The sequence below is a fragment of the Canis lupus genome, chromosome 9 (genome assembly GCF_003254725.2).
Source record: "Canis lupus dingo isolate Sandy chromosome 9, ASM325472v2, whole genome shotgun sequence".
In the NCBI taxonomy this organism is placed as follows: domain Eukaryota; kingdom Metazoa; phylum Chordata; class Mammalia; order Carnivora; family Canidae; genus Canis; species Canis lupus.
The window spans coordinates 1,278,996-1,305,315 of record NC_064251.1 but is presented as its reverse complement, the minus strand read 5'-3'; the positions used below and the strand labels follow the sequence as shown (position 1 = coordinate 1,305,315).

The following is a 26,320-nucleotide window of genomic DNA, read 5'->3' as shown; positions in this document are numbered from 1 at the left end:
CCACATGCTGACGGTGCACGTGACGTCGCGGGTAAACCTCCCGGAGCGGGTAACCTCGGGGCCCCGGTGGCTGGCCACGTGGACGGGCTCCTGGGCGCGTGTCACGGGGGAGGCGGACCTCTCCGGCCGCCCCGGCCCGCCAGTGACCTCGGTTCTCTCGCACGCAGATAACTTCTACCTGCCCCCGCAGCCCACCCTCCTGCCTGCCAACCACAACTTCCCCAGCGTGGCCCGGGCCGCCCCCGGCCACCCCATCGGCTCCTGCAGCCGGGACCGAGGCGAGGCCGGCCCCCTGCAGAAGGGCGCCAAGGACTTCGACCGCTTCCTCCTGGGCAGAGAGAAGGCCGGCAAGGCGGCGGACGGCAAGGAGAGGCCGGCGGCCGAGGACGAGGGCGGCAAGGAGCGGCACAAGCCCGTGCTGCCCATGCCGGCCGACGGCCACTGCAGGGAGGGCGGCGCCGCACCCCGGGGAGCCTGCGAGGGCCGCCCCAAGCACCTGGCCTCCTGCCTCCTCAACACGAAGGTGCTCAACGGCGAGATGGGCAAGGCGGCGCTGGCCAGCTGCGCGGGCGGCGTGCTGGTGCGGCCCGGCGTGGGCGGCGCGGCCCCGGGGCGCTGCTCCAAGGAGGCGGCGGGGCCCGCGGAGCCCGGGCCGGCCTTCAGCGAGTGCCTGGAGCGGCGGCAGATGCTGCACCACGCCGTGGCCTACACGGTGCCGTCCGGCCTGCCCGCCGGGCCGCCCCCGCCCCTCAGCACAGCCGCCAGCTCCTTCCCCTGCTTGCAGCTGCACGCGGGCCCGGACGGGTTGTGCCCGCTGCAGGACAAAGTCCCCCGGGACCTGAAGGCCAGCGGGCCCACCTTCGTGCCTTCCGTGGGACACCTGGCCGACAAGAGCCGCCCCTTCCAGGCCGCCGAGGCGTGTGCCGTGGCGGGTGAGGGCACGGACCGGCACCTGGATGCGGCCCTGGCCCCCGAGCACACCGTGCCCTACGGGGTCTCCTATGCCCACCTGAAGGCCGAGGGCAAGGGCGAGCGGCGGCCTGGTGGCTTCGAGGCCACCCTCAACCCCCGGCTGAAGGGCCTGGAGTATCTCAACAGCTCGGGCCCCGAGACCTCCTTCTCCGGGCTCCCCAAAGGCGGTCTGGACAAAAGCGGCTACTTCGAGCTGCCCGGCCACTCGCAGGACTGTGCCCGGCCGAGTCACCAGGACCCGCTGGGTGGGAAGGTCACCCAGGCCTGCTGCACTTTAGATAAAACCGCCAGCAAGGAGACACCCTCGGGTCCCCCTGGGGCGCAGAAGGTGGCCCGGATCCGGCATCAGCAGCACTTGGCGACCCCCGAGGTGGAGCCCGGGGGCGGCGGGTCTGAAGCCAAGCGCAAGTCCCTGGAGCTGGCGTCTCTGGGCTACGGCGGGCCCCACCTGCCCCCGTGGAGCATCCAGTCAGGCCAGGGCACCGCCATGGCCATTGGCGAGGAGCGCAAGGGTGGCGCCTACCTGGACCCCTTCAGCGGCAGCCTGCAGCAGGCCGCCCTCCTGCCGCAGGACCTGCCCGCGCCCCCTGATGAGGTCTCAGCCATGAAGAACCTGCTCAAGTACAGCAACCAGGCCCTGGTCGTTGGGCAGAAGGCGCCCTTCGTGGGCCTGGGCAGCCTCAAGGCCAGCTGTGCCCAGCAGGATATGAAGTTCCCAGCGTCCAAGGGCCCAGCCCAGGTCCCCAGTGAGGCAGAGAGGCCCGACTGCGCCCGAAGCCGGGAGCATGACACCCCGCACAGTGACGCGGAAGTGAGGCAGCCACCCGTGGGCATCGCGGTGGCCTTGTCCCGGCAGAAGGACCCGGTGAGCCGGCCGGAGACGGCCTATGGCACCAACGCCGGACGCCAGGGCCGTGCAGCCCCTGCCTTCAAAGGTAGGCCTCTCTGCAGGGAAGGGGTGGGGAGTGCAGCCTGCCCACCCTCGGGTGCCCGTCTGGCGTTTGCCGGGACCAGGCTCTCCCCACGTGCGCGGTCCTGACCTGCCCGCCCCCTATCCCTTGAAGCCACGGATCCCCCACACCTGTCTTCGGCAGGACCCCCACGGCCCACAGGGCAGGAGACCCTCCCTCGGGCCATCAGCCCCCTTGGCTCAGAGCAAGGCCCCTGCTCGCCATCCCCGCGGGCTCCCGGTTATCCCAACCCCCATCCCTTCATCCCCTACCATGTAGCAGGCGGTCCGCCCCGTGCCACCCACACGCTGGACCTGGAGGCCGAGGAGGAGAGGGCACGTCTGTCTGAGGAGCGCCTAGGGCTCACCGGCCGGGATCTGCTGCTGCAGTAAGAAGAGGGAGCTCCGGCCATCGGGGCTTGGCCGTGTGGGATGAAGTGGCCGGGACATCAGGCTTTGTGGACTCACCTGGGCGGCGCTGTGCCCCCCGACCCCTGGGGGTTGCTGGGGTTTGTGCTGGTGTCGGGGTCAGGGGTGCTCTGCGGACTTTGCCTCTGCTGTCAGGGCCGCTGCTGGGCGGGCATCCCCACCACAGAGGCCTGCCTGACCCCGGGGCATCCCCGAGACCCTGCAGGCCCCTCTCCTTCCAGGGCTGGTGTGGACAGGCCAGGGTCGGGGAGGTGGGTGGGCGGCCGGGCGGCCGAGCTGAGCCCCCTCCACCCCCGTGATGCACAGAGACAACAAAGACCGCCTGGAGTTTGCCCGGATCCACCCCCCGGGCAGCTGCCCTGGAGACCTGGCCCCTCATCTCATGATCGCCAGCGGCTCCTCCCTGCAAAGCAGCCAGCTGGGCGGGGACCCAGCCTCCCACGCGCACCCTGCCCACCCTCCCTGGCTGCCCCGCACCCGCAGCCCCTCCTTATGGATGGGGGGACATTCCTACGGTCAGTGCTCCGCGCGCAGGGGGGCTGCCAGTGGGCATGGGGCAGGGCACCCTCCCTGGCTGACCCCCCTCAGCCTGGCGCGGGGGGCCCAGGAGCACGGGTCCGCACACTGCCTTACTGCTGTGCCCCATGTCCCCAGGCCTTGGGCACCCCGCCCTGCACCAGAACCTGCCCCCAGGCTTCACCACCTCCGTCCCCGGCTCCATGCCCTCGGTCTTCCCCCTGTCCCAGGACAGCCCTGCACAGCTGGTCATCCTGCCCTCAGAGCCCACACCCCATACCACCCCCCACGCGCTTGGTAAGAGCCTCCTGTGGCTGGGGTGTCAGAAGTGGGTCTGAGGGAGGGATCGGGGCAGCGAGGCTGGCCCTGGGGTCAGGGCTGGGGTCCCCGTCCTCGCTGGGGTCCTCACTGGGTCTGACGGCTCCTCTGGCCTTGTCCGCAGCTGACGTCATGGACCAGGCCTCGCTGTGGCCGCCCATGTATGGGAGCCGGGGCCCCGCCTCCCACGTGCAGCACCCAGGCCAGCTCCCCGTGTACTCCCGGTCCCAGCTCCTGCGGCAGCAAGAGCTCTATGCCCTGCAGCAGAAGCAGCAGCAGCAACAGCAGCAGCAACGGGCAGGCCCCGTCCAGGTACCCCCCAGGCCGCAGCCAGCTGGGATCCGGGGCATGCTCCCCATGCCCCGCTGCAGCCTGGCCTGGCCCAGGAGCCCCCCCACCGTGGGATGCCCTGAGCAGGGGCCGGCCGGCTGAGCCTCTCCCTCACCCTGACAGCGGAAGCCCGAGGATCACCACCCGGAACTGGAGGAGCCCGTCCAGGAGAAGACCCTGAAGTCCACCCACAAGCCAGTTGCCTTAACCCCCACAGCCAAGGGCACCCCCTCACCCGCCACCGTAGGCCCTGCCAAGCTGTCCCCTTGCTGCCACTCACCGACCCCGAGGCCCCCCCCCGGCTGCCCCCCGACGCCACCACGTCCCAGCGCCCCGTGCACTTTATCCGTCTGCCCCTCTGGCAGCCCCGGGCCCGGCTCCAGGCTGCCCGGCTCCGAGGACAAGAGCGGGGAGGGCTGGCGGGCCGGAGCCGACCTCAGTGCGTTGGAACCAGGTGAGAGTGGGCAGCGCGGGGCTGCCCACGTCCTTGCTGTCCGTCCCCATCCACAGTCCTGGCCAGGCCGTGGGGGAAGCCCTCAGGGTCCCCGCCACCTGCTCCCCAGGTCCCGGCTCTGCCTCCGCCGCCCACGCCCCCACGGCCGACGGGCCCCCTGCCAGAGGCTGCAGGTTCACGCGGCAAAGCCGTGTGGTGCATATGAAACCACCCCAGTTCCACTGGAAGGGAACTGGTAGCAGAGATGGCATTTAGGGGGTGGGGGTGTTTTTGTTTTTGGTGGAGTGGTCTGCTGGGTTTTTTTCTTGATTATTTTTAAATTGCAGTTTACAGGGTGCATGCTCCTTCTGGTTCAGGGAGAGCCCCCGATGCCTTATCTGAACCCCACCTCCGGTTAGCCATGCCACACTATGCCACAGACGGCCCCTGAACACCCTGGGGCCCCCGCCGGCCAGGGAGAGCAGCCCAGGCTGGGCTGGGGGCCGAGGTCCTGGGTCCGGGGAACCCCTTCCCCTGCACTGGGGCGCTCCCCTCTGCTGCTCCTATGTCACCTGTTCCAAAAGTGAGGGCAGAGGGCTGGCTGGGGACCCCGGGTGTGAGCCAGGGATCTGAGGCCCCTGTCTCCCCATCCAGAACAGGGCCACCTGTGCCCCCAGCTGCCCCCTCCTGACACACCTGCTCTTTCACAGACCTGCCTGCTGGATACACCTGCCCTGCCATGACCAGCTCGGGCTTCTCCATGTCCCCCGACGTGCACTCTTCTGACCTCTTGGACCCCAAAACTATGCAAACTGCAGCCCCTAGGGTCCAGCCTGAGCCAGTGAGGACGTTCCCTCCCGGGGAGCTGCCCCCCCGAAGCCCCAAGAGCCCGCAGGAGCCAGGGTTGCCCTCCGGGGCCCAGGAGGCCACCCAGGACCTTGCCGCCACCCCCCACCCTGCCGAGCGGGGACCCCTGGGGAAGGCAGCAGACCCCAGCCCGCTGGAGGGGCTTCGAGAACTGCCATGTGGGGCCCTCCTCGAGGGAGGGGCCCCCGAGGCCATTGGCCAGGCTCGTTCTACTCAGGGAGGGGCTGCAGAGGAGAGGGCTACGGCGGAGGGGGGTGGGGAGGTGGGGCCAGGGCCCTCGTCGGGGGCGGGCCCCCAGGCCCTGCAGCAGCAGAGGAGCCCAGGCGGCCTGGAGGAGGCCAGGCCAGGCAAGCAGCAGCCCCCCAGGGAAGGAGAGCCGGAGGAGGGGGCCGAGTATCGGGAGGACAAGCTGGAGGAGGCCGAGGCCGGGGGCTCAGCTTCCAAGACCAGCCACCTGCCCAGGGTGCTCCTGGGCCTGGATGCCCTGGTGGCAGCCACCATTGACCTGGGGGACCTGCCAGGCACCAGCCCGCTGGACCCAGCCTGTGCCACTGCCCCGGGGCTCCCGCGCACCGCCCCTCCGCCCTGCAGCTCAGGGATTCACGGGATTGCCCTGCTCAGTGAGCTGGCTGACCTGGAGATCCAGCAGCAGAGGAGGGAGCCGGCCTTGCCAGGTGAGCCCCACGCAGCCCTCCGTGAACCCCCTGGGGCCCCGGAGGCACGCGGGGGTCTGTCCATGGGCTTGGGCTGTTATCCACGCAGCCCCATCTGTGGCCCTGTTGGTGGGGGCAGGGCCCTTGGCTGCTGGGGGTGGCCTCTAGTAGGGCGTAGCTGCCGTGGTCGCCACGTCCACACTGCCCTGTGGGGGACTCAGGGCCAGTGGCCTGGCCATCTTCCTCTCACGTACAATGATGCCCAGGCCTTCGGGGGACGAGGTGGCTAACGGGGAGGAAGGTTTACGCCCCCGTCAGGGTGTGCAGGCCTGCCTCCGCTCCTGCCCACCCCCCCCCCCCCCCGGGCCCAGGGGAGGTGGCCTGAGGCCGATCAGCACTCCCCGGGCCTTGGACCCCCTCGTCGCCCGCAGCTTCACCGGGGCCGGGGGCCGGGTGCTGGTCATTGCCACCTGGGGACCTGCAGGCCGAGAGGCTCCTGTGCTCCCAGCATCCGGAAAAGCCCCGGGGCGCAGGCACAGGGCTGGTGCCACCCCACGGGGGACCCTCCCCCTGCCCGAGCAGTAACCCCAGAGGGCCTCGAGGAGACTCCTTCCTGGGGGGATCGCCCCTGCCAGGCATTGTGCTCACTGATATTTATAGAAAGAACCCAAGGAAGTTCTCTGGGCTTGCCCACTTGTTTCCCTGATGCATAAAGCTCTCTGCTGCCCGTCACCGGCGCCTTTTGTGCTGTTTGGACATCAAGCAAATGTTATCAAAAAGTTACTTTCCCCAGAGGCTTCTGTGTCACTCTCCTCCCGTCCCCCTGGACGGGCCCACCGCCGGGCCAAGGGGAGTTTGCTGGGGAGCACGTCCATGCGGGCTCCCAGCTGGACCCCTAGGAGGGGCTCACAGAGGGCTGGGGGCTGTAGGTGAGGCAGGGGCGCCCGGGACAGGGCCTGTGCCGCCCGGAGCCACCACGTGAGCGTGGCTGGCACAGTGTGCCGAGCGGATGCCGGGCGCCGTGTGTGTGGCCACCCAGTCTGTGCATGTGAATGCCTGCTGGACCGGCGCCCGTCCATTGAATGAACGCTCACGTGGAGACCACGTGTGTCCCCGTGTGGGTGTGCAGCTGCGGCCGGGCCAGGCGCCCCAGTCACCCGGGTGCATGGACCAAGGGAGATACCAAGGCCAGGTCTCCACCCCACCTGCCCTCCTGGGGCCCCCAGACCCCCGCCTTCCCCTCCCCTCCTGGGACCCCACCTCCCCTCCCCTTCTGGGGCCCCCAGACTCCACCCTCCCCTCCTGGAGCCCCCAGACCCCACCCTCCTCTCCCCTCCTGGAGCCCCCAGACCCCACCTCCCCTGTCCCAGTTAATTGGCCAGTCTGCACATTCTCTGGGATTCAGACCTGTTCCCTATAAGGTCAGGGAACATGGTCCCTGAAATGAATTAGGAGATTAGCTGTGTTCTCAGATGAGCAGAAGATTCACAGGGGGAATCTGTCTCCTCCTGCCCCCTCCTCCCCAGAGGGGACCTCCTGAACTCCCCCTAGGCCGGGCATGGTGTTTGGTGAATGGCAGTGGGGATTGGCAGCTGGGCTGCGGTGGAGCAGGTGCTCAAACCCAAAGCCACTGGCTCATGGGCACCATCAGCAGCCTGGGTGCTCAGACCCCCTCAGGCCCCACCCCGCAGGCCTCGGCTGCAGGACCCCACCTGCCCCGCCCCAGGCCTCCATACCAGATGCAGGGACTGGGGGCCCCAGACTGAACCCTGGGGCAGCAAAGGCGCTGGTGGTCAGACCCTGTGTCTGTCCAGCCTGGATGGTGAGGCCTGCGCGCAGGGGCCCAGCCCTGAGGCACCCCAGAACAGTCCACCCTTGGGGGAGCCACTGAGCCTCCCGTCCACCCTGAAATTTTGGGAAGTCCAGGCCCTGTCCCTCCCAGAGTGCGGCTGCCCTTTTTCCTGAGTCAGCCTGGAACCAGCTGATGGGCTGAGCCAAGATCCCACCCTGCGCCCGGGCCCACCCCCGCCCCCCCCGGACTGCTCTGCTGACCCCCACGCCCCTCCCCCGCCGGCTGACCTCCCTCTGCCCTGCCAGCTCCCACCTGCCCTGCAGGACTGTGGCGGGAAGTCTGGGGCTCCATCCTCACCTGCAAGCAGGTAGCCCCGGTCCAGGCCTTTCGAGGGACGGAGCTGGTGTCCCCCCACCTCGGCATTGGGGTGGGGCTGTGAGAGCTGTCTCTCTGCACAGCCCCCAGGATGAGACAGCCATGCAGTGTGTTGTTGGAAGCCAAGAAGAGCCCCCCCGCCCATCTCCCCATGTGCACCCCCGCAGGCTCACCCGTGGGACCCCTTGGCAGGCCTCGCCTGAGGAATGGGGGTGCGGGGGGCTCTTGGCCACCACGGTGAGCCCAACGGATAGGACACCGCATGGAACGTCTAGCTGAACTAGGGCTTTGGGATGCCCCGCCCTGGTGCGAGGGGCAGGAGGAAGCCCCTCGGCCTCCGTGTCCCCCGCACGTCCGGGTGCCTCCGACACAGCAGCCATGTGGCCCGAGGCCCCCACAGCCGTAGCTGGGAACCGGGGTCCGGAGGTTTGTGCTGCCAGCACCGACCTTGCCGCCTGGCCCCGTTGATGCGGCTCGCTGTCCCTGCGGCCGGGCCGGACAGGTGCCCCTGGGCACTTAGCGGTGTCTCCCCACGGGGCGCTCTCCTGCTGTTCGGCGCCCGCGTGGCTCCTGGATTCCCACTCTCCCTGGTTGGCTGTCATCACCCTCCTTGCTGTTTGATGATGGGGTCCTCGGATCCATCCCCCTCCGCCCACATGTGTGCTGTGGCCCAGTCACCCTCTGACCCTTCCTGGCCCACCGCGCGCCTCCGCTGTCCCTGGGACCAGTCCTCTCTCCGCGGGGCCCGATTCCTTCCCGGGGGGGCGGCGGGCGAAGCCGCGGTCAGGGTGCTAGGTGTGCACCTTGCACCAGGGAGCCAGGGAGCCCAGCTCTGCTCAGAGTCACCGCTGCCCACCGACAGCTTCAGCCCCAGGCCTCCCGTCTGACCCCACGGGGCTCCCCCCCGCTGGCTGGCTCCCCGTCCCGTCCTGGGGCAGTGCCTTGCCAGCTGCTGCCCTGTCCTGAGTCCGGGCCCCGGGCCTCTCCCTGGATGGACGCTGCCCTCCACTGGCTCGGCTCCGACCCTGCACCATCTGTCTCCCCTCAGTGTCCTCGGTCTGGGCGGTGGAAGCACGTGGGCGCTTTGTGTGCATCTCAAGCCGCCTGCCTTTAGTCAACGGTGTGGGCGCCTCCCCTAGGTCTGTGCATCCCGGCTGGCCTGGCCCCCGGGAGCCAAGGGGGACATTGGCCCACCGTCCCGGGGCAGAGGCGGGGTGCTGGGTGCCTGCTCAGGTGGGCGTCTCGCTCTTCCCGGCCACCCCACCTGGTCCTTGGTCCTCAAGTTCTTGGGAGCAGGGCAGCCTGGAGGCCACGCTGAGATGCGGGCTGACATCGGGAGCCTCTTTGAGGGGCGGTATGTGCCCACCCCTGCACACACGCTGACCCTCGTTTCCCCTGCAGAGGAAGAGGACGTGCTGGCGTTCGACCTGCAGCGCCTGGCCACGCTGGCCTCGGCCTGGTCCCTGGTAGAGGCTGCCGGCCTGGACAGCCCCTCCGCCGCCGCCCCGCCACCGGCCGCTGCCGCCTGCAGGGCTCCCGCGCTCACGCCTCGCATGCAGATTCTGCAACGCAAGGACACCTGGACGCCGAAGACCAAGCCCGTGAGTGGGGGGCCCTGGTCGCGCCCAGTGCTGTAACCCATGGGGACCCCCAGCACCCGGATGGCCGCCCCGTCACGGGCCTGTAGCTGGGCTCACGGCCGCTGCCACCCCGCCCCCAGGTCTGCCCCCTGAAGGCCGCCATCGACCGGCTGGACACACAGGAGGTGGAGATGCGCGTGCGGCTGGCGGAACTGCAGCGGCGCTACAAGGAGAAGCAGCGCGAGCTGGCGCGCCTGCAGCGCAGGCATGACCACGAGTACGGCCCGCCAGGCGCGGGGTGGGGCGCGCTGCCGCGGGGCGGGAGCCACCGTGGGTGCCAGGCCAGGCGGGAGGCTGCGGTCTGGGACGGCCCCAGGGGCAGCAGGAGGGCCGAGAGGGTGTCCGGCCAGGCCGAGCAACTGCCCCCAGTATGAGGGCCAACTCCCCAGGCGGCCTTGGCAGGGCCCGTCGGGAGGGAGGGTGGGCGCGGCCCCTGAGCGCTGCCCCGCACCCGCAGGAGAGACGAGAGCTCCCGCAGCCCCGCGCGCCGAGGGCCCGGCCGGCCGAGGAAGCGCAAGTACTCCAGCCTGCTGCCCGCCCTGCGTCCCGGCGGCCAGCTCCCCCGGGGCGACGGCAAGAAAGTCAAGTGAGTCCCGGGTGCGTGGGCCGCCGGGGGCAGCCTCGGGCCGGGGGCCGTGTGGTGGGGCTGGGGTGGGTCCAGGGTGCCCTTGAGGCCCCTCGCTGTGCCCCCTTCACCGCCCCCTCCGAAGACCCAGCACCCCCTCCCAGAACCCCGGCCGCCGTGAGTGTCCGTGCAGACATCCCACGCGGCGGCTTGGTTGCCGCCAGGTGCCACGGGGGCCCTGGAGCAGGGCCACCCCAGGTCGCACCCGGCCGTGGCCTTGCCCGCCCGCCCCCTCGGAGAAGCCTCTTTCTCCGCACTGCATCACGCCGTTGGTCACGCTGGGGCGCTGCTCACGCGGCCGGCGCCGTGTTATTATCCATTACCCGCCCGGCGCACTCGTTGGCACGCTCCCGGGCCGGGCATAATTGTCCTTCTCGGCTACAAATTGCCTCTCCCGACAGACCTATTTGCATAAATCCAACGAGCTCCCGCAAACGCGATTGGCGCGCGCGTGTGCGCACTGCATCAATCCTGATGATTTGGTAATAATAGTTAAATCGGCACTAAATGGTTTCTTCAATTAAGACAGAGGCAAAAAATTAATCTCAGGGCTTTATGTCACAAAACATTAGCAAATGCAGAGAAGGTTATAGGGAGGGGGAGTCCACACCGCCTATGGGTGGGGGCCTGGCGAGGCCGAATGGTTGAGGGTCTCCCCTTGAGCTGTCCCTGCCCCCTGCCCAGGTGCCACCCAGCAGGGGACCCTCAGGCTTTCCTATTGAGAACCCGCTGCCATCGGGGCCGCTGGCCAAGATGGAGCCCACTGAGGCCAGGGTCTGGCCAGCAGCCCTGACAAGGAGTCCTGGCGAGGCCGCCCCACGCTTTGCCCAAGTGCACGTGGCACTGAGCCCCTAGTCCTGCTGCTCGCCTCCCAGCCACTTTCTCCACTGACCCAGAAGCCAGGTCGTCCCCAAGGGGGGAACAGCCTCAGGACCCGGAAGGACACAGATTTCAGCCCCTCCCTCCCTAAGGATTGGGGCTCCCACCTAAATCTTGGGCTTCTCCCCCTCCTTCCTGCCACGGGGCTGGGCTCTGCAGGACTGGCCAGCCGTAGGGACCAGGCAGGAGGTGGAAGGTCATGGGTAGGGGGACATCACGTACAGCCAGTGTCCCACCTGGCCTCACCTCTCTGGGCCCCCCAGAGTCAGGGCCCTCAGCCCCCATCTGTGACCCATTTTCATGAAGGCCACGCAAGTAACCCAGCCCCACAGGCAACCAAGCTCCCCCCCCACCGTGGGACAAGGGGACACTGAGACTTGGTGTCAGTGAGGGGATTTGGGCGGTGGTGTGCAGGGTTCCCTCCCTTCAGACCTGGAATTAATTTGGGGGAGGCTGGGGAGCAGAGCCTAGACGTGAGCTTCTGCAGCCACCATGCCAACCCCACCCCCGGCCTCTTCCTAGCAGCGGCAGAGGTAGAGGGAGGAGACCCCATTCTCAAGAGCCTCTCTAGCCCCCTCTGTGTACCTACCGCTGCAGCAGCTGGCCTTGGCACCCCCGAGGGCCGGGCCAGGCCAGGGACCTGCATGGCCCCCCAGCCTTGCAGAGAGCCACGGTGGTTCCCATCCCCATTTTCTGGGTATGAAGACTGAGGCCACGGCTTGGCCACCTAGTGGTCCAGCTGGCCACAGGGCCCTGGCTGCTGAGCCTTGGGCTGCCTCCCCACTCCCAGTCAGCAAGCAGAGGCCCTGGCTGGGGAACAGGTGCGGGGTGGGGGGTTCTCAGCACTGGCTTGGCCCCCAGGCCGCCCAGAAGCCGTGTGGTGCTCTGAGGAGCCCGGCCCAGGGCCACAGCTTTGTCCAGGAAGGAAGCAGAGCCCCCGCAGGGACCATCGTGAGCACAAGGCCAGGGTGCCAGGGTGTGCCTGCACCTGCCCCGTGCCCACCTGTGCCCCCGTGTCCCCAGGGCGGTGAGGTCCAGCCTGAGCCTGCTATGTGCTGAGCTGCGTGGAGGTGACGAGCCCACGAAGAAGCGGAGCCGACTGGAGCCCGGCGTCTATGTGGGCCTACAGCCAGCCTCTGCGGTGAGCACTGCGGCACCCTCGCGCCCTCGGCTCGGGGCTCGGGGTCTCGGGTGTCAGGCACCCCTGCCCTGCTCCTGCCCTGCCCTGTCGGCCACCCCTGCCCTGCGCCAGCACCCAGCTGGGGTCCCCTGCTCAGATGAGCAGCCCGAGGCCAGGTGCACCCCTGGTGTAGTGGGCAGCCTCCCTCACGCCGCCAGCATCCTGTTCCTCCCGAGAGTCGGGGGCGCCTCCGGCCCCCCCAACTCCAAGGTCCTGGGAGGGACGTGTTGTCACGCTGCCCATCCCCCTGAGAACAGACACCTGGGCCCTTGGTGTCCCGAGCCCTAGCAGGGGGGTGGGCAGTCTGGGGGTGCTGTGGCATGGGGGGTGGGCCAGGCACCCCCCGGGCCCCCTCGGAGGGCAGGCTGGAGGCCACGGGGCTGTGCCTTGGGGTGGGGGTCCTGTGCAGCGGCTGCCCGTCTGTCCACAGGAAAAGGTTCGGTGCAAGAAGAACGGCGGCCAGGGGAAGCTGGCATCCGCCGTGGCCCACAAGGTGGCCCAGCTGAAGCCGAAGATCAAGAGCAAGGGGCTGCCTGCTGGCCTCAGTCCCTTCAGGCGGAAGGAGGCCGCCTCCGGGGGACGCATCCGGAAGAAGCTGTCGCGAGCCAAGAGTCCCAAGGTGCCCGGGGCAGCCCGGCATGCACAGCCTGGCGACGGCGGCGGCAGCAGGGACTCCCCCAAGTTCCCAGCCCAGTCAGCAGTGGCCACGGCACAGGACGCAGGCAAGTCACGGGTCTGAGCCCACAGCCAGGGCCTCTGGGCCACGGTCCCTCGGGGTCAGGGGCAGAGGGCCGACGGGCCGCGACGGCCATCAGAGCCGGGTCGGGGCTCCCGGAGCGTGCCAGGCCCCGGGGAAGGAGACCCCTCCCGAGCTGAGCCCAGTGGCGCTCTGCGGGGCCGGGGAAGGAGGGGGGCCCTGCACATATCCCGGAAACGGGGCTAAATATAGCCATTCTGCCCGCCGTAGGCCGCCGTCCTGCTGTGTCCGGCCGGGCTGACCCGGAGGGGTTATCTGGCCCCCAGCTAACCCACATGTCCAGAAACAGGCACCTGGGAAAATAGATGCTTCCTCCCCTCCAGGCCTTGCCCACCCCACCAAGTCCTGGCCTGAGAAAGAACAAAGGGAGGGGAAGAGGAAGCAGGAAGCAGGAGGGCAGTAAGGGGAAGGGGCAGCCCTGGGGAGGGGGGATCCCCAGGCCTGCAGGGCAGGCGCCCCGCCGCCCAGGGCGTAAGAAAGGAAACAGGCAGGGGGAGGAAGGTCAGCCAGGGGCCCCTCCCCTCCCCATCCTGGAGCAAACACCCTCACCCGGACGCCTGGCCCGGGTGCCTGCCCCGTAAAGCGGCCCCAAGGGCAACAGTGACGGGCCCCCCTCACGGCCCCCCAACATAGCCACGTGCGCACGGACGATCAGCTCCCCCGACCCTACCCCAACACGGTGCTGCTCCAACGCCGAGTCATCTGGACCCTCTGCCTCCCCCAGGCAGTGGCTATGACAGTGAGAACTGCGAGGGGTTCTTGGGGACAGAGGCACCCCCCAAGGAGCCCGGGCTGGCGCTGCATGCAGGGGCCAGCGTGGCCATGCTGGGGCCCTCACCCTCTTCCGTGGTCAAGATGGAAGCCAACCAGAAGGCCAAGAAGAAGAAGGAGAGACAGGGCTTGCTAGGTAACCAGGAGGCCAGGGCGGGCCAGGGTCAGCCTGGTGGGGGGAGCCCAGCATCTGGGGCCCCTGTGACAGCCGCCCTCCCCCTGCAGGGGCCTGCCGCCTGTCTAGCCCAGAGAGTGAGGTCAAGGTCAAGAGGCGCACGGTGAAGGCCAAGGTGGGCACCAAGCTGGAGCGGGCCCCAGGGCGCAGGCCCCCAGGCGCACCAGGCAAAAAGAAAGCCAAGGGCAAGGCCAAAGGCAGCCTGCGGGCAGAGCCGGGGGCCGCCCCCAGCAGGGACGCCCTCTTCAGCCCTGCCCGGGCCTTCACCTGCCGCGAGGAGGGCAGCAAGTTGGCCAGCGAGCGCCTCAAGAGAGCCACACGCAAGAGCACAATCCTCCAGCCGGGCCTGAGGGTGAGAGGCAGTGGGCCCCGTGGGGACCCGGCGGGTGAAGCCCAGGTACTCACCCCACCCTCTTTCCCAGCTCACTGAGGCCTGCCCCTGGGTCAGTGCATAGTGCACCCCTGAGCTCACACCCGGGGTCAGCCTGCATCACACCCCTGAGCTCACGCCCGGAGTCGGGGTGCATCCAGCCCTGAGCTCACACCCGGGTCAGCCTGCATCACATCCCTGAGCACTCCCGGGGTCAGCCTGTATCACATCCCTAAGCTCACGCCCGGAGTCGGGGTGCATCACAGCCCTGAGCTCACACCCGAGGTCGGGGTGCATCACACCCCTGAGCTCACGCCCGGAGTCGGGGTGCATCCAGCCCTGAGCTCATGCCCAGGGTCAGCCTGCGTCACAGCCCTGAGCTCACACCCGGGTCAGCCTGCATCACATCCCTGAGCACTCCCGGGGTCAGCCTGTATCACATCCCTAAGCTCACGCCCGGAGTCGGGGTGCATCACAGCCCTGAGCTCACACCCGGGGTCAGCCTGCATCACAGCCCTGATCACACCCTGGCTGCAGCCACCCTGACCTGACTTCCTTCCCACCCATACCAACAGCGGAAGAACGGGGCCCTGTCCATCGCCCTGTCGCCGCGCAACGCCAAGGCCATCCTGGGAAAAGGCAGGAAGGTGGGCAAGGTGAAAAACAAGGCCGTCGGCAAGCAGGTAGCGTCCCCACCGCCCGGGTGCCCAGGCAGGGTGCAGACCTTCCCCACCCCCACCCCACCCCACTCCAGAGGGAGTTGACCTCTCTGGCCCCCCAGGGCAAGGGCCGGGCAGTGAGTCGGCTGCTGGAGAGCTTTGCTGTGGAGGACGACTTTGCATTTGACGACAATGGCAGCTTTGAGGAGGAGGAGGAGGAGGAAGAGGAGGAGGAGGAGGCGGAGGAGGAGCCGGCCGCGGCCAGCGGTCCTCTGAGCGCCGAGCAGAGCGCTGCCCTGGGTGAGTGGCCCTGGGCGAAGGGCCGGGAGGCCGCAGCAGGGGGGTGGGGACGGGGCGGACGCTGACACTGACGGGGCGGCCCTGTCCCCCCAGCACGCTCGTGCACCATCCACAAGGAGGACCTGCAGGACGGGCTACCCGTGCTCATTCCCAAGGAGGACAGTCTGCTGTACGCGGGCAGCGTCAGGACCCTGCAGCCCCCCGACATGTGAGGCCCGGGTGTGGGCAGGGCGGGCAGCGGGCCCTGCTGGGTGGACAACCGTGCACACGCAGGCCCCTCATGCCCCCCCCCCTTGCCCTCAGCTACAGCATCGTCATCGAGGGCGAGAGAGGCAACCGGCAGAGGATCTACTCGCTGGAGCAGCTGCTGCAGGAGGCGGTGAGGGGATGGGCCCCAGTCGGCCCGCCGCCCCGGGGAGGTGGGCCTGGCTGCCCCCGGCCCCTCCTGGGCACCCCTCAGCCCCGCCTGCACTCACAGTCCACCTCCCACCCCTGCAGGTTCTGGATGTCCGGCCGCAGTCCAGCCGCTACCTTCCGCCAGGCACGAGGGTCTGCGCCTACTGGAGCCAGAAGTCCCGTTGTCTGTATCCGGGCAACGTGGTCCGAGGTGAGCCATGCTCAGGTTCCCCATCAAGGCCTCCCGCACGCCCCCAGGCAGAGCGGCAGATGGAGGGCCTCCCAGTAGCCCTGCTTCCCAGGCCACAGGGGACCGGCGAGGGCGTGCATGAGACTGGGAAGGGGCCACAGCCCCCATCCTGGGCGGCACGAACTCGTAATTGTGGGCACCAGCTCCCCGGGGGTGAATCCTCCTGACCCCCCAGATCCCCGGGGGGGATTACAGGCAGGCGTGGGGGTAGGAGGTGGGGGGTGACAGGCCCTGCGTCCCTGTGTGTGGGCCTCAGGTGGGGGTGATGGGTGGCGGAGGGGAGGCCGTCCGTGTCCTGGCAGCCGTGGCAGCTCCCAGGTCGAGTGTGATCAGGAGGCAGAACTGGGCGCCAGGAGCCCGTCCTGTCATCCCCCCGCCCCGGACGCCCGGCCACCGGGGAGAGCGGTGTGCACCCCGACAGGGGGCCCGGTGCTCAGGGGGGCCTCATCCCCAGGCACCTGCAGTGACGAGGAAGAGGACCTGGACTCTGTGGTGGTGGAGTTTGATGATGGCGACACCGGCCACATCGCCGTCTCCAACATCAGGCTGCTGCCTCCAGACTTCAAAATCCAGTGTGAGCCCCGGGGCGCCAGGGTGGGCAGCCCCCGCCTCCACCCCGCGCCAGCCGCCGGGGCTGGAGTCCGGCCGGGCCTCCCTGGCGCTGTGCTGAGCTCCGCGTCCACTCCGCAGGCACCGAGCCCTCGCCCGCCCTGCTGGTGTCCAGCAGCTGCCGGAGAACCAAGAAAGCTTCCTTCGACGCCCCCCCGCCCGGCGAGGCCGCAGCCCCTAGCCTGTCCCCCAAGGCGCACGACAGCCCCGAAGCCTCGAAGACCCCGGGGAAGAAGTCCGCGGGCAAAGACAAAGCCGGTACTCGGCCCGGCGTGGAGCACCCTCGGGGGGGCGGGAGGGGGGGCGGCAGGTGGGCCTCTGACTCCCCCGCCCCCCCCAGGCAAGGCGGAGCTCCTAACCTCAGGTGCCAAGGCCCCCGCGGGGGGCGCCTCCGACCACTTCCTGGGCCGCCGGGGCAGCCCGCTACTGAGCTGGTCGGCGGTGGCGCAGACGAAGCGGAAGGCGGCAGCGGCGGCGGCGGCCTCGGCGGGCGGCAAGGGCCCGGGCGTGCTGCAGAACCTCTTCCAGCTCAACGGCAGCGCCCGGAAGCTGCGGGCCCGCGACGCGCTCTTCCCGGTGCACAGCGTGGCGGCGCCCGTCTTCGGCAACGGCTTCCGCGCCGACTCCTTCAGCAGCCTGGCCAGCGCCTACGGCCCCTTCGTCAGCGGCGCCGGCCCCGGGCTGCCCGGGGGCGCCCACAAGCTGCTGCGGGCCCGCAAGGCCGAGCGGGCCGAGGCGGAGAAGGGCGCGCGGCGGCGGGCGGGCAGCGAGTTCCTGGTCAAGCTGGACCACGAGGGCGTGACCTCCCCCAAGAACAAGAACTGCAAGGCGCTGCTTGTGGGTGACAAGGACCCCGGGCCCAAGCTGGGACGGCCCCTGGCCAGCCCGAGCTACGCACACGCGGCCCTCGTGGGCAAGGACAGGAAGGGGCGCGCGCCGGTGCACCCGCTGCCCATGGGGCTGGCGCTGCGCAAGTTCGCGGGCCAGGCCGAGTTCCCGCTGCCTTGCGACAGCGACTGTCACAGCTCCTACTCAGAGGATGAAGAGGACGGGCCCGGGCTGGCCCCCGGCGTGCCCTCCCGCTTCCTCGCCCGCCTGTCCGTGTCGTCGTCGTCCTCGGGCTCCTCCACCTCCTCCTCATCGGGCTCCCTATCCACCTCCAGCCTCTGCTCCTCGGACGACGAGGGCTCCTCCTACAGCTCGGACGACGAGGACCCGGCCCTGCTGCTGCAGACCTGCCTCACCCACCCGGTGCCTGCGCTCCTGGCGCAGCCCGAAGCCCTGCGCTCCAAGGGGGGCGGGCCCCACGCACACGCGCAGCGCTGCTTCCTGTCCAGGGCCCCGGTGGGCGGCGCGGGCGCGGGCGCGGGCGGCGGCAAGTCCAAGCTCAAGCGCAAGGAGGCCCTGAGCTTCTCCAAAGCCAAAGAGCTTTCCCGGAGGCAGCGGCTGCCCTCCGTGGAAAACCGGCCAAAGATCTCAGCTTTCCTGCCCGCCCGGCAGCTCTGGAAGTGGTCGGGGAACCCCACGCAGGTAGGTGGGCCCTCCTGGCGCCGAGGACCCCGTGCCAGGGAGCCGCGTCCGCCCTCTCCCTTCCTTCGCTGGGTCTTCCTGTTTCATTTCAACCAAAAAAAGAAAACAACTAAACTTTGGGAAGAACCAAGGGTCCCTGCCTGATGTGACCAGGCGGATGGCAGCCGCGCCCCCTCTGAGTCCCCGCCTCCGCTGGGCAGTCGCTGAGCACACCCTGCCGTGGGGGCGTGTACCCAGGGTTTTGTTTCTCGCGGGGCGGTCCCACCTGGCAGCACATCTTTCGGAGTCTGCACACAAGGGTCGCGGCTTTGGGAGTGGTGCGGGGTGCGGGGAGGGATGCGGGGAGGGCTGCACGCACACGGACCTTCTTGGCCAGCGCTCTGGGGGGACACGCAGCCTTCTGCCCCTGTGAACCACCCTGCGGTGACGCGGGTGGCTTCTTTCCACCGGCCCTACAGGCAGGTCCAGGGCCCCTTCTCAGTTCGTCTTAGGTCGTGACCCTGTGTGCAGGCGGGTGCTGGTGGGGCCGCGTCCAGCCCTTGGAGGTGTCCACGCACACACGCTTGCACACGAGACGTCCCTCCCTCTGTCACACTCCCACGCCCCCCAGCGCAGCCCCCTCATTGCCCGCTTCCTGTCTCCCCTGCAGCGGCGGGGCATGAAGGGGAAAGCCAGGAAGCTGTTCTACAAGGCCATCGTCCGGGGCAAGGAGACGCTGCGCATCGGCGACTGTGCCGTCTTCCTGTCGGCCGGGCGGCCCAACCTGCCGTACATCGGCCGCATCGAGAGCATGTGGGAGTCCTGGGCCAGCAACATGGTGGTGAAGGTCAAGTGGTTCTATCACCCTGAGGAGACCAAGCTGGGAAAGAGGCAGAGCGACGGGAAGGTGAGACTAGGAGCATGCACGGTGGGGAGCCTGGGGCAGGTGGGGGACCTTGGGGTAGTGGGGGGACCTGGGGCAGGTGGGGGACCTGGGGGTAGTGGAGGGATCTGGGGACAGGAAGGAGACCTGAGGCAGGTGGGGGACCTGGGGCAATGGGGGGGACCTGGGAGTAGTGGGGGGACCTGGGGCAGGTGGGGGACCTGGAACAGGTGGGGGACTTGGGGGTAGTGGGGGGACCTGGGGACAGGAAGGAGACCTGAGGCAGGTGGGGGACCTGGGGGCAGTGAGGGGATCTGAGGCAGGTGAGGGGTCTGGGGGCAGTGAGGGGACCTGAGGCAGATGAGGGGTCTGGGTGCAGCTGGGGGCCTGGAGGGGCCTGGGGCAGGCGGGACAGGACACCAGGGGTGGCAGTCAAAATAAGAGGAGTCCCCTCATCCGTGAACGCCCCCTCGCCGTCCCGCACACCCTGAGGCCTCCCAGCTGAGGCAGTCGCCTGAGCCAGGTCACCAGGGTCCCTCCCCGGCTCCCTGGCTCCCTGTGAAACGGGACGGTTTCCCCTCTAGGGGGCACGTAGCAGCAAGCAGGTCCCGGGGGGCAACGGCCCCTCCCTGGGCTCCCGCCCCCCCATGCAGCCCCCACACAGAGAACCCCTCCCGCCCTGTCTGCGCGGCCCTGGGAAGAACCCGAGTGTATAGGTGGCACAGAGAGGGGCATTTCTCTGACTCCCGTGGGGACACAGAGGTCAGCCCGGGCCCCAGGCGGCCTCCCTCCGGCCGCCTCCCAGCCCCAGCCCTGCCCCTGCCCGCAGAACGCGCTGTACCAGTCCTGCCACGAGGACGAGAACGACGTGCAGACCATCTCCCACAAGTGCCAGGTGGTGGGGCGGGAGCAGTACGAGCAGATGACGCGGAGCCGCAAGTGCCAGGACCGGCGGGACCTCTACTACCTGGCGGGCACCTATGACCCCACCACGGGGCGCCTGGTGGCGGCGGACGGCGCGCCCATCCTGTGCTGAGCCGGGGGCGCGGGGCGGAGGGCTCGCGTGCTGGCGGCCGGGCCCTCGCCGCGGTCCCCCCGAGCAGGCCGGCCCTCGAGAGTCGCCCGGCCCGGCCGCCCGCCCCACTTCCCCATCAGCAGTTCCCGAGAGATTAGAATCCAAGCCATATTCTCCCTAGTACCTCCGACTGTCTCCCACCAGGGAAAGCAGAAATCAGGTGTGTTGTCTATTTATTTCTCTATGTAAATATTGTATTTCTGCGGGAAGTTTTATGGAAAAAAAATAGCGGAAAAGGATTTTTTTCCCCACAGGCGTGACTAGGGTGTATGTGCATGCGTGTGCGTGTGTGTGCGTGTGTGTGTGTGTGTGTGTGTGTGTGTGTGTGTGTGTGTAGGTTTTATTCTGGGGGTTTTCGTTGAAAATGCACTGTTTTGCTCAGCCTAGCTGAGTTCTGACAGGGGCGTCTGTGGCAACAGAAGCAGCTGGCGGGGGGACGGTCACAGCGTTGACCGGGGGCCGCGTGACATGGAAGTCACACTGCAGTGTGTTCCCTCTTGCCCCACCCACTGGGAAGAATGGATCGGGGTGTCAGGGAGCAGGGCAGGTCAGGACGAGGGGCCCCGGGGAGAGAGGGATTCCGGAAGCTGAAGGAGAAACCAGGACCAGCTGGTCCCCCCAGCCCGGATGGTGACAGCAGCCATACATGTATCTTACCTCTGTTTAAAACAAAACAAAAATGAACAAATATTTTAAAGTATCGATACGAGAGAACAATGTTTTGATTTTATTTCCTGAATATTCCCAGTCATGTCTGATTTCCGTTTTGATGGCCAGTCTGCCCAGCCTCCACTCAGAGCAGGGAAGGGACCAGCCCCCACCGACTCACGTGGAGGTTTCGGGGCCTTTTCTGTGGCCACTTGGCCGGGCGGGTGGCCTGGCTGGCAGCTAGTGTGGGGCGTGGGGCGAGCCCGGGCCCCCCTGCCTCGACCCCAGGCCCTGGCCCGAGTGCTGGAGTACCCCTCTGGGGGCTTCACCCCTGCACCGACCCGCAGCACCACCCCAGGAGCCCCAGAGTCCTCGTCACCCCCCCACTTCCCCTGTGGCAGGAGAGACAGGGCAGGTCTATGGCCCAGTGGCCCTTGTCCCGAAATGAACTGAGGGCCGTGTATTTCCGTGTGCCACCCCCCGAGTCCCTGGAAGGCCCCCCAAGTTCATCACTGTTCCTTAGGACTAGATTTTGTGTGACCACGGACCTGCAGCCCGGGTCCCCGGGAAACATGGGATGTCGGCGGGTGCCCGGCACCCCAACCCGGCCCCTCTGCCCCCTTCCTCTGCAGCCAGGAAACCACCCCGGCCCCTCCTCCCGCTCCTGGCTCCGTGGGAAGTGCTGGGGCAGGGATGGGGTCCCCTGCACCCCAGCTTACCTCTCCCACCCCCATTCTCCCCTTTGTCTCGGCACGAGTGCAATATTTCATTCCTGGCGGTCACCTGGGAGGCGGCGCCCGAGGGCCTGCTCGCGGCTGGACAAGCAGAGCGGAGAAGACGCGGTGCCCAGGCGCTGAGTGGGGACAGCCCGGCCGCAAGAGTTAGAGCCTCCGGCTATTTTCAACCCCAGGCACTGAGCGAAGGAAAAGCCCCTCTTCTCAGCTGGGCTGCCCTCCTCGCCCCTCCTCCCCCAGCGCCCCCTGCCCCCTCCATCTGTGCGTGTGGGCGGTGCGGCCCTCCCTGTAACGGCGGTTAGACCTGGCGAAGCACGACTATTGTAAATGTGTAAACTAAGAGGATGGTTGGATTTTTTTTTCAATGTAAACACTAAAAACAAACAAACAAACAAACAAAAAAAAACACAAAGGTTTTATGAACAGCAAACTCTATGTAAAGGCATTTTAGTATTAAATTTTTTATTGATAACTTGCTTAAGAATAAATATATGAACTATTGTACAGGTGTTCGGTGGTCCGGAATCCTAACTGTGCCTCGGTGTCTGTGTGCACCTCAGCGGTGACTCTGGGGGCCCTGGGGTCTTGGGGGGGTCTCAGCCGACGTACCCAAGCCCCGTGCCCACATCCGGGCCGGGGGAGCCCCCACGTTAGCCAGAGGGGAGCCCCTCAGGGCGGCTCTGGCCTTCGGGAGCTCCCAAGCTGAGGGTCCCTTGTTTACTGATCCCACCAGAAGTGAGCCAGCCGTCTGTGGCCGGGGCAGGTGCTCCTGGGCAGAGGAGCGGAGGGCCAGGCCCCGCGGGGCACGGCCACACGGAGGGAGGGTGGTCCCCGAAGTGCCGTGGCCAGCTAGGGGCGGGGTCCGGGCGGACCAGACAGCAGACCCATCCTCAAGGAGAGCACGCGTTCATTCATTCGAGAAACAGCTGGCAGCTGTGTGTAGGGGTAACAAATACACGATGCTCCAGCTCGCTAATGGACAGCTGAGCCCCCAGGCTGGAGGGTGCCAGGAGGCAGGGTACAGTGGGGGTCTGGGAAGCCACGCCCAGCCAACCTGCAGGCCCCAGGTCTTCCCGGAACCCGACCCTGTAGCCAGGGAGCTGGCGCTCCGTTTCCCTCCACCTCCAGGATACCCGGGGAGGGAGGTCCCAGCTGGCATCATGGACCCCATTGAGGGGACTCAGGGCAGGTGTGCAGGGGCAGGGTAAGTGTGGGGAGTGTACATGTACCCCCCACCTCTGCAGGTGTGCAAGGAGCTGTGGGCCATTTGCACGGGCACACACACACACAACCGGCCAGCCCTAGGGACATCCATCCCTGCTTTCTCACGTCCACCCCTGGGCCAAGTTGGCGGGGGAGTGCGGAGGGGACAGGACCCCTACCCTGGGTGGTGCCCAGAGCCCTGAGCAGGCAGACAGGATGGGAGAGGCCCCGGAAGCTCTTCCTGGGCGGCTCTGAGCCGCGGTGGGGGGATTAGAACGGGTACCTGCGCGGGAGGCCCGGGGCTGCCCTGCCTGAAGGGTCTGCACGCCTGGATTCAGCCCTGCCTGAAGGCGAGCAGACTTCTCCCTCGGACTCAGGCTGTGAATCAGCCCCCCACACGCAGGTTGATGGGGGCTTCCAGCCCTGGACCCTGGGCCCGAACCTGCAAGGCCTGTGGCAGGGTGAGGCACCGAGTAGGCCTGCAGGAGCCTGGGCCCGGCTCCGCAGTGGGGCCCACTACCCAGGCCGGCAGCCCTGACGGCAGGGGCCCACTCCCCTAGGCTTCCGGGTGAGGGGCCCTGTGGGCAGGGGACGAGGGAACGGGGCGAGGCCAGAGGCGCAGGACCCCCCAGCCTCAGGAGCATCCGGATGTCCGGCCACGTGAAGAGCAGACTCCGGGGGCCCTGGGGCTTCTGGCATCCCTGAGCCGCGACTCCACCGCGCCACCCACCCGCCCACACCAAGGCCTGCCTGGCCGTGCAGGGCCCAGTGGGCACCAGCGGTCACAGCGGAAGTTCTGGGGCAGGCTGGGATGGGTGGCGAGCCACGGGAAGGACGGCCCTGACCCCCCAGGAGCTGCGTGGGAAAGCCCCTGTGGGCAGGTCGAGGGTGCGAAGCCTCTGTTCAGCCACCGCGGGGCCAGCAGCACGCCAGGCAGCAGCCCCAGCCTTCTAGACGCCCCTGTGCCCAAGAGACACACGGGAGGCCTGGGGACGGTCGTGCAGAGGCCTGGGGACGGTCGTGCCACCGAGACAATGCCCCCCGCGGAACCGCACTGTGACACTAGGGCTGAGCTAGGCCTGCAGGCCCAGCACGGGTCCCGGCTGCAGCCGTCCTGCCAGAGACGAGGATACCGCGAGGAACCCCCCACCCAGCCCAGAACAGTCCGTGAGGGCTTCCCAGAGGAGGAGGAGGGGATACCCGGGCCATCCCGCAGGCAGAACGGGACAGGGCAGGCAGGCAGGAAGGTGAGGAGCGGCCGGCGGCCTGCTGGGAGCCAGAGTGTGGCAGCGGCCCAACGGGAAGGGGCCCCCAGAGCAGGACTGGGACAGGGGGACCGCACTCAGACTCGGGGTCAGGGTTAGAGCGGCCGGGCCGGCGCCGCGGGAAGGCCCAGGGTGGGCAGGGGCGGAGAGCCAGAGGGCCCAGGGATGCGGGCAGGTGGGGTGAGCGGGGGGCTGGGGAGCCAAAGCAGGACTGGGTGAGCCCCCGCAGCCCCACCTCCGCCTGCCCCCACCCCCGGGGCCTCCAGCCCCTCCAACGGCCCACCCTCACTCGGACACGGTGGCCCTTGCCTTCCAGAACCTCCGACCGCCCAGAACGGGGCCCAGGCGAGGGAAGGGGGTGGACGCCAGCAGGGCCCCAAGGGTTAAACATGCAGGACTACACTTTGATCAAGACAAACGAGCCATTATGTGAAACGCGAAGCAAGATAAATGATGGCACTGGGTGAGCGAGATCAATACAAGTGATGTTTTATCAGGTAGAAATGACAACCCGGCTGATCGCCGTTCGTTTTTAATACCACAAACCAATCGGGGACGAGGGGTTTTAATTGTTCGTGCCCCAGCCTGGGGCAGGGTGGGAGCCAGTCTCAGGCCCAGGCCGGGGACAGGCAGGAGGTCAGCTCTGCGGCCCAGCCAGCAAAGGGGCATCTGGGCCTCCTGCCAGGACCCCAAGGGTCCCAACCTCCACACTCCACCCAGCCCCCATTTCCAGGGGTCCCAGTGAAGCCAGCACCCCCCTCCCAAAGCTGCTTCTCCTCTAAACGTCGGGCCTCCTGCGCCTGACTCAGGCCACGTGCTCCGACCCGCGACAGTGGCAGAAAGCAGGGCTGCTCCATGCACGGGCTCCAGGCAGAAGGGCCGGGAGGTCACCTGGGGCAGAGTGACACAGGTCTCCAGAGAGGACAGGTGGAGGCAGGCAGGGCGAGGCGGCAGGGGGTTGCAGCCCGACTCTTCCGGCAACAGCCCTGACCTCAGGGTCCTCGGCTGGAAAGCAGGGTACCCGGCTCTTGTCACCAATGAGAATGTGATGAGATTAAGGTGAAGTTCACGAGAGGTGGCAAAAGGGATTTCTGGAGCCGCGCACATGCACGCTCGCACAGCTCCCTCTCTGGGCCCCGCACCACGGCCCCGGGTGGGAAGGAGAGTGGCCAGGCCAGGCCCGGGCTGAGCACGGACGTCACACTTCCCAGCACAGGGGCTTCTCACCCTCCGGCCAGCAACGACAGATGTGGGGACAGGTGTGGGGTCACACGCCTGGCCCCAGGCTGCACGCAGCAGAGCCAGATTCCACCCCCACTCGGTCCAGGGACCGACAGGGGCTTCCCTGGGGCTGTGCATCAGGCTCGCACCCACCTGCCACCCTGCTGAAGGAGGAGGGGCCCCAAAGCCCCTGGACACGCCTCCCCGTCTCCACACTAGCCTGGACGCCAAGGCCCCATGCAGCACCCGGACCAGCCCTGAAGACGGCAGGAGCGTGGGGGCCACAGGGGCAAACGCTCTGAGACGAACAGGATCAACACCCAGGCTCCCAGGCCCGGTGAGCAGGGGCGCCTCAGGTGAGGAGGGGTCTGGGTGGCAGCTGGGGTAGGACGTGTCACCTCTCCTCTCCCCTGCTGCCCCCCTCCCCGCACTGGCTGCCTGTCCCTAGGCCCAGCTCCCGGACCCGCCCTGGCAGGAGCACTGACACACACGGCACCCGTGTCCAGCTGGACGTGGGCCCCAGGTAGAGTGTCCATCCCACCTGCTAGGGCCCAGACGCCCCAGGAGGAGGTGGATGGCTGGGGCACGGTGGGCCCTGGGGACAGCCCTGCGGCCCCTCCTCTGCCCTCCTCACCTCGGGTCAGGCCAGGACAGTCGGGGGCCGCTGCAGGACTCGGGAATGGTGGAGGCCGTAGCTGGGGTGTGGGCAGGGGCAGGCTGTACAGACCCTCCCCCCCCCACCATCCTGCAGTCTTGACTCCCAGTCCCAGCCCACACCGCTGGGAGTCCTGAGAGGGTACGGTGCGGGCAAAAGGGGGCCACAGTGGCCTCCAAACTCCCCGCTATGTTTGGCTTGGTACTGGGGGGATGGGGGCCTGGCAGGGCCCAGCGCACAGCAGGTCTTCGGCCCGTTCTCGCCCCAGGCCAGGGCCCAGGGTCCGGAGAAAACCTCCACGGGTCCCGTCTCCCTCTGCGCTGACCCCCGGCTGGCGGCGAAGCTGCCAACACATGCCTCTGCCGCGAACGTCCTGGAAGCAGCCGCCCTCAGGACAGAGGCTTCTCCATCAGATGCGATCGGCTCCCGCAGGAGCGCAGCTTGCAGCTGCTCAGCCACCTGTCGTCACCTCCACGAGTCCGCCGAGGACTTACTGTGTGCCGGGCCCGCTGCCAGGTACCGAGAGGCCTCGGGAGGTGGCAGGAAAGGGGGCCGGACAGGCGCCCCTTAGCACGGAGCAGCTGCGGGGGAGTGCGGTGGGAGCCCGGCCCCCGCAGAATCACTCCTGGGGCACCTGCACAGCTTCCTCCACCTGCTGCAACCGAGCAAAACCTTCAAGCTGAAGCAGCTTCGGGAGGAGAGCAGGAGGCTGTGGTGGCGGGCGGCGGGGGGAGCCACCTGCCGCGGGGACCTCGACCCTGGGGCGGCCTGGCCAGAGCCCGGGCACCCGCTGGCCGCTGCGGGGTGCGGGTTGGGGGCTGCACCCCGACCTTCCCGCAGCCATGCAACGCTTTAGGGGCCTCCTCACAATGAGGTGCGCTG

At 68.3% G+C, this 26,320-nt stretch overlaps 1 protein-coding gene across 5 annotated transcripts in view; it reads left to right on the top strand.

Moving 5' to 3' along the window:
• BAHCC1 (BAH domain and coiled-coil containing 1) overlaps positions 1 to 21,603 on the top strand; it is a 318,708-nt gene extending 297,105 nt beyond the window's left edge. For 3 of the 5 annotated variants that reach the window (XM_049114519.1, XM_049114521.1, XM_049114522.1), the window contains 24 exons: positions 1,516 to 1,907; positions 2,202 to 2,310; positions 2,657 to 2,865; positions 3,005 to 3,163; positions 3,309 to 3,496; positions 3,638 to 3,968; positions 4,658 to 5,488; positions 9,036 to 9,235; positions 9,355 to 9,491; positions 9,732 to 9,860; positions 11,802 to 11,919; positions 12,389 to 12,684; positions 13,444 to 13,622; positions 13,712 to 14,013; positions 14,607 to 14,714; positions 14,813 to 14,990; positions 15,084 to 15,198; positions 15,294 to 15,369; positions 15,489 to 15,597; positions 16,091 to 16,210; positions 16,327 to 16,503; positions 16,586 to 17,775; positions 18,425 to 18,661; positions 19,467 to 21,603. In XM_049114519.1, coding sequence (XP_048970476.1) covers positions 1,516 to 1,907; positions 2,202 to 2,310; positions 2,657 to 2,865; positions 3,005 to 3,163; positions 3,309 to 3,496; positions 3,638 to 3,968; positions 4,658 to 5,488; positions 9,036 to 9,235; positions 9,355 to 9,491; positions 9,732 to 9,860; positions 11,802 to 11,919; positions 12,389 to 12,684; positions 13,444 to 13,622; positions 13,712 to 14,013; positions 14,607 to 14,714; positions 14,813 to 14,990; positions 15,084 to 15,198; positions 15,294 to 15,369; positions 15,489 to 15,597; positions 16,091 to 16,210; positions 16,327 to 16,503; positions 16,586 to 17,775; positions 18,425 to 18,661; positions 19,467 to 19,673 — 6,097 coding nt within the window. In that variant the 3' untranslated portion in view covers positions 19,674 to 21,603. Of the gene's footprint in view, positions 1 to 167; positions 1,908 to 2,201; positions 2,311 to 2,656; positions 2,866 to 3,004; positions 3,164 to 3,308; positions 3,497 to 3,637; positions 3,969 to 4,657; positions 5,489 to 9,035; positions 9,236 to 9,354; positions 9,492 to 9,731; positions 9,861 to 11,801; positions 11,920 to 12,388; positions 12,685 to 13,443; positions 13,623 to 13,711; positions 14,014 to 14,606; positions 14,715 to 14,812; positions 14,991 to 15,083; positions 15,199 to 15,293; positions 15,370 to 15,488; positions 15,598 to 16,090; positions 16,211 to 16,326; positions 16,504 to 16,585; positions 17,776 to 18,424; positions 18,662 to 19,466 lie in introns of all 5 variants that reach the window. The other 2 variants (XM_049114520.1, XM_049114518.1) reach the window with 2 other exon arrangements.
• Positions 21,604 to 26,320: the final 4,717 nt, after the last annotated feature.